At 39.7% G+C, this 12,516-nt stretch overlaps 1 protein-coding gene across 2 annotated transcripts in view; it reads right to left on the reverse strand.

Moving 5' to 3' along the window:
* Window positions 1–12,516, reverse strand: part of LOC126456946 (uncharacterized) — a 45,430-nt gene that overhangs the window by 12,788 nt on the left and 20,126 nt on the right. For both annotated transcript variants that reach the window (XM_050092880.1, XM_050092879.1), the window contains exon 2: window positions 12,260–12,405. In XM_050092880.1, coding sequence (XP_049948837.1) covers window positions 12,260–12,378 — 119 coding nt within the window. In that variant the 5' untranslated portion in view covers window positions 12,379–12,405. The remainder of the gene's footprint in view (window positions 1–12,259; window positions 12,406–12,516) is intronic.

Consider the following 12,516-nt stretch of genomic DNA (forward strand, 5'->3'; position numbering starts at 1 on the left):
CATGGAAGCATGAAGTGAAAATGGTGACTCCACAGCAGTGCGCACAAGCAGTAGTGTGGTTTGCAGAAACAAAATCACCGATTACTGGGCAAAGAAATTACCATTGTGTGTATGAATGTGATCCACCTGATGTGAAAACAATTCAGGAATGGCAAATGAAGTTTCTGGCAACAGGAAGTGTTCTGAAACATTCTGGCGGTGCAGGTTACAGTGTTTCAGAAGAGATAGAGGAGGACATTAGACAAATGTTACTCAAAAGCCAACCTAAGTCAATTCGTCAAGCATCTAGGAAACTTGGTGTACTTTGATCAACATTGCATCCTGTAGTTCACCAGAGTCTTCATATGTGTGCTTACAAAGCGCAAAATCTGCAACATCTGACACCGAACGACAAACCATGCCGACAACAATTTCCTGCAGATATGCTGCAGCGTATTGATATGGATGTCAGCTTCCTGGAAAGATGTTTATTCTCTGATGAAGCGACCTTTATTCTATCAGGAAGAATTAATAGGCATAATGTTCGGATTTGGGGTTCGCAAAACTCACATGTTGTCATTGAACTTGTTCGTGATAGACCTAAACTAAACATCTGGTGAGGGCAAATGAACAACAGGATTGTTGGACCATTCTTCTTTGGTTCAGTGTGTCTGGACATGCTGGAGCAGTTTGTGTATCCTCAGATACAAGACTTGCAAACCAACATCATTTTTCAACAAAATGGAGCTCCGCCGCATTGGCCAACAGCTCTTCGCAAGTTCCTAGAGAGAAAATTTCCCAGTCATTGGATCGGATGTGGAGGACCCATTGCTTGTCCACCATGTTCACCCGACATTACGCCGCTTGATTTCTTCATGTGGGGATTCGTGAAGGACCACGTGTATGCGACCAAACTGGATGATATTCATACACTGCGACATTGTATCACTAATGCGATTGCAACAATAACAGAGGAAATGTTAAAAGAACTTGGCAAGAAACTGAATATAGACTCAATATTCTTCGTGCTGCAAATGGTTCACATGTAGAGGTGTACTGATGATAAATAAATAAATTCTTAGAGATGCTCTACAATGTGGTACATTTTTCATTGTTGTATCTACTGTGGTTTTTTTTCCTGGGTCTTTGATATCAGGGAGGTTTGAGTGGGACACCTTGTATTTTGACAACCAGTCCAGCCCTCTTCTTCAGGTGCTCCAAGTTTTGATATTAAGTGTACTTGCTGCCCGGACTCCAGCCAATCTTGTTGGATTCCAGGCAGTGAGTATACATAATAGCAAAACTGGAATACCTGAAGATGACGGATGGGTAAGCTGTTGAAATATTGTGCAGAAAATGGAAACAACTTGGCTGAATACCCGGATGCTCACTATTAAAACATACATTATTTACAGACAGGTGGTGACATTTTCGAACCTGTCACTAGATTTAATTAGGTGATCTAAATAATGGCACTGTTTTTCCATCCGCAATAATTTACTTATGAAAGTGAAATACATCTACAGCTAAATACACATTCTGCAGGTCATTGTATGGTGCATGACAGAAGTTACCTTGTACCACTGCTGGTCACTTCCCATTCTGTTCCATTCACAGAGCAAGGGAAAACGACTGTCTATGCACATCAACATTAGCCCTAATTTCTCTTATCTTATTTTCATAGTCCTTATACAAAATATATATTGGTGGCAGTAAAATCACTCTGGAGTCAGTTTCAAATGACAATTCTATAAATTTTATAAATAGTGTTCCAAAAAAGTAGTGTCATCTTCCCTCCACGGATTCCCAGTTGAGTTCACCGAAGCATACCTGCAATACTCACATGCTAACAGCCTACCTCTTTGATGTTTCCCTTTAACATGACATGGTGTGGGCCCAAACACTCAGAATGTACTTACGAATGGCTCACACTAGTGTTCAATACATGGTCCAATAAACTGAAGTCTACAATTCCCCTTGCCCACTGACTACATGAGTAGGTAAAAAATGTAATTCTACTCATGTGAACATGAGGGAAGAGTCAAAAAGAATTATTCATTACCATTAAATTCTGAAGCTGAGAAACTTAAGCATGATTGTAAGTACCTTCCTTAGTTAGTTATAACTTACAAAATTGCAAGTAAACCTCAAACTCTTTTGAGTTGAAAGTAAATTCCTTCGGACCTAAAGTTCAAGACGTAAAAGGGTAGGATGTACAAAGACAGAAGAAATGGTGAGATTGTGTACTATCAATACCATACTGTGCCAGTCCATGTCTCGAAGTTGGCAGTAAGCAATGTGACTGCACCACCAACCAGCTGCTGGTTCCGAGACACATCCTCCTCAGCCCACACAGCCAACATCACCACAGAGCGGACTTAAATGTCACTGCACCAACCAGTCTCTCATTCTAGTCTAGTCTGACAGCTCTGTCAGTCTAGTCTAAGGTCATTCAGCCTCTGCAGCTACTGTGGACATTTGACTTGGTCTAGCATTGGATATTAATCTGGATTTGCTGTCATTTTGTACTACCTCTTTTTTTAAATTTAGAGTCTTGTTTTTCAGAATGTAAATGAGTATCTGATAAACATTTACTAGAAATTAAAAGTTTCAGAAGATGTAGCAATTTTAAAGACTTTTCTCATCTCCAACACACACGCACATTTACTCCACAGTATTGTGCCAATTGGTTTTAAGATGCAATCCCCACTGAGCTGATACAATATGCAATACAACACATTCCATTAATGGTTGCTTGACATAACACTTATCCATGCAATGCACATCTTCCCGCTGATGTTCCACAAAAAGCAACAAGACAGCACGAATCACATTTCTGTCTGAGTTGCAATCATGAGCTCTTCTGAAGAGGGCATTATTGTGGCTTATCATTACTTACCCACTCATGAACCATGGACCTTGCCGTTGGTGGGGAGGCTTGCGTGTCTCAGTGATACATATAGCCGTACAGTAGGTGCAACCACAACAGAGGGGTATCTGTTGAGAGGCCAGACAAATGTGTGGTTCCTGAAAAGGGGCAGCAGCCTTTTCAGTAGTTGCAGGGGCAACAGTCTAGATGATTGACTAATCTGGCCTTGTAACACTAACCAAAATAGCCTTGCTGTGTTGGTACTGCCAACGGCTGAAAGCAAGGGGAAACTACAGCTGCAATTTTTCCCGAGGGCATGAAGCTTTACTGTATGGTTAAATGATGATGGCATCCTCTTGGGTAAAATATTCCGGAGATAAAATAGTCCCCCATTCGGATCTCCAGGCGGTGACTACTCAGGAGAACGTTGTTTCAGGAGAAAGAAAACTGCCATTCTACGAGTTGGAGTGTGGAATGTCAGATCCCTTAATCAGACAGGTAGGTTAAAAAATTTAAAAAGGAAAATGGATAGGTTAAAGTTAGATATAGTGGGAATTACTGAAGTTCGGTGGCAGGAGGCACAAGACTTCTGGTCAGGTTATAAATACAAAATCAAATAGGGGTAATTCAGGAGTAGGTTTGCTAATGAATAAAAAAATAGGAATGCAGGTAAGCTACTACAAACAGCATAGTGAATGCAATATTGTGGCCAAGATAGATACGAAGCCCACATTTACCACAGTAGTACAAGTTTATATGCCGACTAGCTCTGCAGATGAGGAAGATATTGGTGAAATGTATGATGAGATAAAAGAAATTATTCAGATGGTGAAGGGAGACGAAAATTTAATAGTCATGGATGACTGTAATTCGATAGTAGGAAAAGGAAGAGAAGGAAACGCAGTAGGTGAATATGAAACGGGAGAAAGGAATGAAAGAGGAAGCTGCCTGGTAGAATTTTGCAAAGAGCATAACTTAATCATAGCTAACACTTGGTTCAAGAATCATAAAAGACGGTTGTATATATTTAAGAAGCCTGGAGATAATGAAAGGTTTCAGATAGATTATATAATGGTAAGACAGAGATTCAGGAACCAGGTTTTAAATTGTAAGACATTTCCAGTGGCAGATGTGGACTCTGACCACAATCTATTGGTTATGAACTGTACATTAAAACTGAAGAAATTGCAAAAAGGTGGGAATTTAAGGAGATGGGACCTGGGTAAACTGACAGAACCAGAGGTTGTAGAGAGTTTCAGGGAGAGCATTAGAGAATGAATGACAAGAATGGGGGAAAGAAATACAGTAGAAGAAGAATGGATAGCTTTGAGAGATGAAATAGTGAAGGCAGCAGAGGATCAAGCAGGTAAAAAGACGAGGGCTAATAGACATCCTTGGGTAACAGAAGAGATACTGAATGTAATTGATGAAAGGAGAAAATACAAAATTACAGTAAATGAAACAGGCAAAAAGGAATACAAATGTCTCAAAAATGAGATCGACAGGAAGTGCAAAATGGCTAAGCAGGGATGGCCAGAGGACAAATGTAAGGATGTAGAGACATACATCACTAGGGGTAAGATAGATACTGCCTACAGGAAAATTAGAGAGACCTTTGAAGAAAAGAGAAGCACTTGCATCAATATCAAGAGCTCAGATGGAAACCCAGTTCTAACGAAAGAAGGGAAAGCAGAAATGTGGATGGAGTATACAGAGGGTCTATACAAGGGCGATGTACTTGAGGACAGTATTATGGAAATGGAAGAGCACGAAGATGAAATGGGAGATATGATACTGCATGAAGAGTTTGACAGAACACTGAAAGACATAAGTTGACACAAGGCCCCCGCAAGTAGACAACATTCCATTAGAACTACTGATAACTTTGGGAGAGCCAGCCCTGACAAAACTCTACCATCTGGTCAGCAAGACGTGTGACAGGCGAAATACCCTCAGACTTCAAGAAGAATATAATAATTCCAATCCCAAAGCAAGTAGGTATTGACAGATGTGAATATTACCGAACTATCAGTTTAATAAGCCATGGCTGCAAAATACTAACACGAATTCTTTACAGATGAATGGAAAACCTTGTAGAAGCGGACCTCGGGGAAGTTTGGATTCTGTAGAAATGACGGAACACGTGAGGCAATACTGACCCTACAACTTATGCTAGAAAATAGATTAAGGAAAGGCAAACCTACGTTTCTAGCATTTGTACACTTACATAAAGCTTTTGACAATGTTGACTGGAATACTCTCATTCAAATTCTGAAGCTGGCAGGGGTAAAATACAGGGAGCGAAAGGCTATTTACAATTTGTAAAGAAACCAGATGGCAGTTATAAGGGTCGAGGGGCACGACAGGGAAGCAGTAATTGGGAAGGGAGTGAGACAGGATTGTAGCCTAGCCCCGATGTTATTCACTCTGTATATTGAGCAAGCAGTAAAGGAAACAAAAGAAAAATTTGGAGTAGGAATTAAAATCCATGGAGAAGAAATAATAACTTTGAGGTTCGCCGATGACATTGTAATTCTGTCAGAGACAGCAAAGGACTTGGAAGAGCAGCTGAACGGAATGGACAGTGTCTTGAAAGGAGGGTATAAGATGAACATCAACAAAAGCAAAATGAGAATATTGGAATGTAGTCGAATTAAATCGCGTGATGCTGAGGGTATTAGATAAGGAAATGACATGCTTAAAGTAGTAAAGGAGTTTTGCTATTTGGGGAGCAAAATAACTGATGATGGTCGAAGTAGAGAGGACATAAAATGTAGACAGGCAATGGCAAGGAAAGCGTTTCTGAACAGGAGAAATTTGTTAACATTGAGTATAGATTTGTGTCAGGAAGTCGTTTCTGAAAGTATTTGTATGGAGTGTAGCCATGTATGGAAGCGAAACGTGGACGATAAATAGTTTAGACAAAAAGAGAATAGAAGCTTTTGAAATGTGGTGCTACAGAAGAATGCTGAAGATTAGAAGGGTATATCACATAACTAATGAGGATGTATTGAATAGAATTGGGGAGAAGGCAAATTTGTGGCACAACTTGACCAGAAGAAGGGATCAGTTAGTAGGACATATTATGAGGCATCAAAGGGATCACCAATTTAGTATTGGAGGGCAGCGTGGAGGGTAAAAATCATACAGGGAGACCAAGAGATGAATACACTAAACAGATTCAGAAGGATGTAGGGTGCAGTAGGTACAGGGAGATGAATAAGCTTGCACAGGATAGAGTAGCATGGACAGCTGCATCAAACCAGTCTCTGGACTGAAGACCACAACAACAACAAGTGCAACATCATTACTTAAAACTCAGAAAATCGAAAAAGAAAAGTAAGTACTGTTGCAGCCATACAATGTTATAAATATCAAGCACAGTTTGGCTGTAGTTTCTTGTGAATGCTCTCAACACAAACAAAAACCCACAAATTCTCCTGAATGAGTCCAGATAGTTTCCACTTTTTGGAGCAACTAATATGACAAAAGAGGACACTAATGTTTGACTTAGTATTTCTTCTGCTGCAAAGCTACTCATTACAATACGGTAATTTAGTGTAAGTGTTTTGAGGTATTTTATTCAACATGGTACATAAATAAATGATGGTTACACGTTAATAAAGCTAGTATAGTATTTCTACAACTGTCCTATTTTTGCAAGATAGTACATGACTCAGCTTGATGCGTATTCAGCAGTACATTGCTGGATTTGAAGTGTGATCGGTATCATCAATGGTGTGGCAGTGAGAGGTGTGCTCTACATAGGAGTAGACATCTGTTTAAAGAAATGGAAGAAGCCCATAGTGATATGGAAACTCCCATGGTGTCCTTCTCAGCTTCGGTCAACCACTCATACAGGAGTAAAAGGAATTTTGCTTTCAGATACAGAGGCGGAAAAAAATATTCAGACACCGGGAGTAATCAGGGAAGTAAACCTTAAATGTGTTTTTAACTCAAAACATATACTTTATTTTTTACAAATGTGTAATACATATGTCAGTCTGAACATATGCAGAATAAGAATAAAAAACACGCCTTATGAAAGAAAAAGAAAAAAATTGAAATATACTATGAGCAAAAGTATTCAGACACTGATTTGGTAATGCGTCTTTTTCTCTGTATTACAGCCCTCAGTCCTTGTGGGTAGAGTAAACAACCTTTTTCGTTATATCTGAACCAATATCTACCCATTCTTCTTCTTCTATCAATGCATGCAAATGTGTCAAACTGCTCACATATTGTTTGTGTAGTCTCATTTTCAGTTCATTCCAGATGTTTGCGATGGGACTGAGGGCTGGAGAATGTGGTGAGGTAATGACGTGATAAGGCATATTGTATAGGACCCACAGTTTGACAAATTCCAGCGCATGCTTAGGATCATTGTCTTTTTGGAAATAAAAGTCACCTCCAAGGTCCAGCTTCACAGCACTTTTCATCACATTTTGTTTGAGACAGACAAATCTGTACATGGTGCTTTCAATAAAGACAAGCTTACCAATACCTCCAGAAGACATGCATCCCCACACCATCACACTGCCGTCTCCGTGTTTGATGGATGCTTGATGTTTTTGGGACCCCACTCCGTGTCTGCTTGACGCCACACTAAACTGCGGCCATCCACGTGGCTCAAAGTAAATTTGCACACATAATGACACAGAATCTTGTCCCAAAAGGTTTCATCCTTGCCGACAAATTCTTCTGCAAAAACCATCTGCTTTTTTGCGTTACACCTACTTACGAACAGTTTGCACCTTGGCACTCTGGCATTCTATCCAGCACTGTTCAGGCATCTGTGCACTGCTCTAACGCTAACTTCGGTACCAACGCTTTCTGCCAGTTCTACTGCTATAGCAGGGGCTATTGTCAGCAGGTTGTTTTTCACCATTAGAACTATCTTCCTCTTGCTCTGTTCGTTAGTTTCTGAGGGCACCCCTGCCGTGGACGAATGACGAGAGTTTTTTTTCTTTCCATTTCTGGACGATACTTAATATACTTTATCGACTTTGGTTGAAGACTTGTCTATTTCTGCATATGATTTTCCCTCACTATGCAGCTGCACAATAAGCCTTCAGTTTTCCACTGTCATTTCCCTACCTTTAAGGAGCATGGCGCTACATTGGTCTTTTTTTTTTACGAAATCTGTGCTTTCCTGTAGTACGAGACAGCTGCTTTGCGTACACTGACTGCATGGTGCCGCCTAGTTTTGCCTTCAGACTGCAGTTTCCTTGTCAAGCAGGGCGGTGTCTGATTACTTTTGTCCTGAGTGAAACACACACCTGTGATGGTAGCGCAGAACTAATCATTCCAGGTAGGGGGTACGGTGACATTCGCACAGTCGACGACTTTTGAAATATTCCCTGCATTATGGCACCTACGCAGATACACATTCCTTGTATGCATCAGTCGCAACTGACCATGAGATATGCATGTGACCTGCTTCTGAATACTTTTGTCCACCCCTGTATCTTTTACACTTGTGATAAAGTATCCTAAAATGGGGGGGGGGGGGGGGGGGCACAGACTGAAAACACATCCCAATGTGTTTTCGTTTTAGTAATTTGTTTCGTTTCCAGTATTCTGGCAAATTCTTCCTCAGCGTCATTCTTACTGGCTTCAGTTTTTCTTTTTGAGGGAAGTGATTGTATTATCACATCACATTTAACCACATCACATACTTCTTCCAACATTTCATATCTTTTCACTTTCTGAGGGTTTGTGATAGACAACATTTCACCTGAAGCTATTACACCATCATCTTTTCCACAAGTGAAGGTATATTCCCAGAAGTGAGAAACCCCTTCGCATACAGGCGAAGAAATGAGAGTTGGGGGCTGAATAAAGTGGTTCCTTTAGTTTTCCTGATACATATTTCAGAAGCTTCAGTAACTTTCTAAAAACAGTGTGGATGTTTTTCCATAACTCCTGGCACATCTGTTTTGAAAATGAAGGTAAAATAAAATGAATACAAAGCAGGTATATGTTTAAAAATGACTAAGATTATACCTGTTTCTAGACTTGCAAAACACCTGACAATGTTATAGACAGATACATTAGCATGCATACAAGACGTAAAAGTTATGTATATTTTCCAGTATTTGTTTTTACCATATTTAATTTCTAACGCAAGCTCACAAATTCTCATTAACTACTACTACATCTACTTGGCTGCAAGAAGCAGCTTTCAAGACCTAGCCCTTCAGTTTTACAAAAGCACAGGTACCATCAGTGACATTCTTTAACTAACATGTGAAGCTTCTGGACTCATCTGCAACCATTATTTACACCTGTCCTAGATCAAAATCTGTGGAATCTGTCAACTGTGTCACAGCTATTGACAGAAAACACAAACATATAATGTATTTTAAGAACATGAGATCTCGAAACATAAATCACAAAGGTTAATTTTCAATTGGGCTGATAGCTGTCACTGATGCAAATGGCATGTTTATACTGACTGATTTTGGTGAGATATCGGATGGGTTGGCAATGGAGCAGTATACCACCACTCTTCGATTGATCTGTAGTGGAAGGAATGTAAACTGAATGTTTTGGATCCTGTTTGCCTGCCGGGAGATTGAAATAATGAGCTATTCTCATGCTACTTTGTTGGTGACGGGGATTTCCCTTTACTTCTGTACCTAATGCAGCCACTTTTGAAAAGAAAATGATGTGAAAAGAATTTTCAATTCTCAGCTATCTGGAAATCAAAATAATGTTGAAAGCACTTTCAGCATATTAACATCAACATTTTGAGTGTTTGAGGAGCCAACCGACTGCAATGGGGAATGTGCTGTTGTGACAGTAAAAGCTGCTTGTGTATTGTACAACTTTATTTGCTTTCTTGATGAAAAGTCTCAGCATTCTTCAGGGATATGCTAATGTGCCTTCAGTGCCTGGTAAAAGTGCCTTTGAGGAATTGTCGTCATGATCTTAAACTGTTTGCTTACAGAATTAGCTAAGTAACAGTTTTCTCAAATATGAAGGAGAAATTTCTGTCCAATGAAAATACATGGGATTGCTATAAAAAGGGCATTAGCATTTATATAACCCTTTCACAGGGACTGACTGGTGAAGTGTAGCGTATCTGCATTGATGGATGGTGCACAATGTGCTGAAGTTGTTCATATTGTAGTGAGTTGCTGTGCAGAGGTTAGGTGATTTGGGGTCATCGATCCCATTGGCTTAGCGAAGGATGGCCTCTCAAAGGAACCATCCCAGCATTTGCCTGAAGCGATTTAGGAAAATCATGGAAAACTTAATTCAGGATGGCGCTCAGCGGATTTGAGCCATCGTCCTCCAGAATGTGAGTCCAGTGTACTAACCACTGCACCATCATGTAGAGTAGTAAACTTGCTGATGTGTGTGATCCAAAACAGGAAAACTGCTTGTCTCCGTCCAATGTTTTTAAACTACCAGGCATAAACTTATTTTAATGGGACTGTACTTATGTTTATATTTTAATAATAAATAAGAAGAAAATGTACACACTGGTTTATTATTCTTTCCTCAGCTCACAACAATCAGTGTTTCTACATCAGATCATAAGAATATGGGACATTCAAATTTACATCCTCTCCTATTGCCAATGCTACCAGCAACAGGGGTGAAATAACTACTGCTTGACAAACGCTTGTTGAGTGGAGCAATGCTAATCTGCCAGACCATCTGCTCATCAGAGTGCAGTCTCACTTCAGTGATATCATTGTACTGAGGTACAGTACATTAAAAAAAACTCCTACACCCTTCAGCAGTGTATTGCAGCATACAAAACCATGTCTTTCCCCCCCCCCCCCCCCCCAAAGTGATAGATAGATAGATAGATAGAGAGAGAGAGAGAGAGAGAGAGAGAGAAATATGAAACTGTTCAAATAATTCATGTGTGTCCATCAGACATGTAGCACCATCAATGGTAGTTTAAAATGATGCACTTTTAGAATGCAATTAACATTTTATAATCACATACCATAGGTTTGTTATCTGAATTAGAAACTGCAACAAGGAAAACAAGGAGTTGAAAATGAAGGCACAGACTGCACAGGAAGTTCTTACCTGTTTCTTCCATTTCCATTGCAACCTTCCTCCACATCAAGCTAGTCATCACATCTGCCCTAGAATAAGATTTCATTGTGTAATTCCGTAGACAAGGACTTTTCTCAACAAACTGGATGATGAAGACGATCTTTGAACATTCCTCCTGTGTGAATGACATGCTGACTACATGCAGCACTGAAACTGTGAAATGTACAAGTGCAGATGTCTTTCCAGCTTGAAAGCACACATGCTAGTGAATGCTTCACATTGTATTGTCAGCATACAAGAAAGAGAAACAAAAGGCAGCTCCACACAACAGCCAGCAATAGCCTTGCCTGTGGTGCATTGCTGCCAACCTCATCATGGACAACCTCCAATATATATCATCCATTCATTCAAGAGTGAAAACAGACAAGGCTTCTTTTCCAACTTCAAAATCAATTTTGATATGTTGGCTACATTTTGTGTGTAGCTGTGTATGATGTAAGTGCACCAAATGTAAACTGGCCAGTGACTATGTTTTTCATAGCAAACTTTTCAAAATCTGCACGGATGGTTACTTCATTGTGAAGTATCACAATAACTATGGGCAACAGTGAAACGAAGACCAGTTCTTTGTCAGTTTGTGTTGTGAGCCTATAAGGTGAAATAAATTAATTTCTTTACCACAAAATTTCCTTAGAATCAAATGAGAAAAGCTGCAATGCAGAGAACACATGCAAATCAAATAGCATGGTTTTTAATTTTTTACACAAAAAGAAAACACTTTACTCGGAAACTAAGTACAGAGACAGATATAGCTTTGCTTCATTTACATAGACATCTTTTTATGCACATCAGATAAAATTTGGCCTTCCCTCCACTTTCTGCATATCGCACAATATTCTATGTGGAACAACTAGCACTCTGCCCCCTGCCCCCCTCCACTTTTTGTGCGTTGTACAACACTATTATGTGGAGCAACCCTCACTGTTGTACTGGACGGTATGACAATTGTGGGCATCGATTTTTTATCATTGTTGTCCCAATGTGAACTAGGTAAACTGCCTCAACTATGTTCGTATGCACTCCACCAATACGGACTGCTTCTGCATCATATTGTAAATCACATTGTGTACCACATGGCATATCATACTGCTTAGGTGGGAATTATGTCTAAACCTGTCATCAGCTCACCTTGAAGACTGGCTGTATGATTATCAGCCAAAATATGGGAACAAGGAATAATACTGTCCCAGATGCATGCCCACAAGATGAGTGAATAAATATGAAAGATTATTACATGAGATTTGCAAAAATCATCATCTCACAAGCAGCTGAATAAACGTAACGCACAGAGGAAAGGTAAAAATATAATTGAAATTATTTTATTCTTACACGTCTTCAGTAGGAGTCCAGTGCTTCACAAGTTTCCAATGGTACTCCAACACATTCTCCTCTGACAGAATTATTGCTCCTGGTGGTATATCTTGTTCTCTTCTTTTCTGAACTGCCATACTCAGTCTTTCATATTGTTTTTGTCTCTGGAAATCACATCATTAAGATGTTCTTAAATATTTGGAGGTGGACATTAATTTTGTCAAATATATGATAAAGGCAAAAACATTTTCAAGATCAGGTAACATCAGCAACAG

The sequence above is a fragment of the Schistocerca serialis genome, chromosome 2 (assembly GCF_023864345.2).
Source record: "Schistocerca serialis cubense isolate TAMUIC-IGC-003099 chromosome 2, iqSchSeri2.2, whole genome shotgun sequence".
Taxonomy (NCBI): domain Eukaryota; kingdom Metazoa; phylum Arthropoda; class Insecta; order Orthoptera; family Acrididae; genus Schistocerca; species Schistocerca serialis.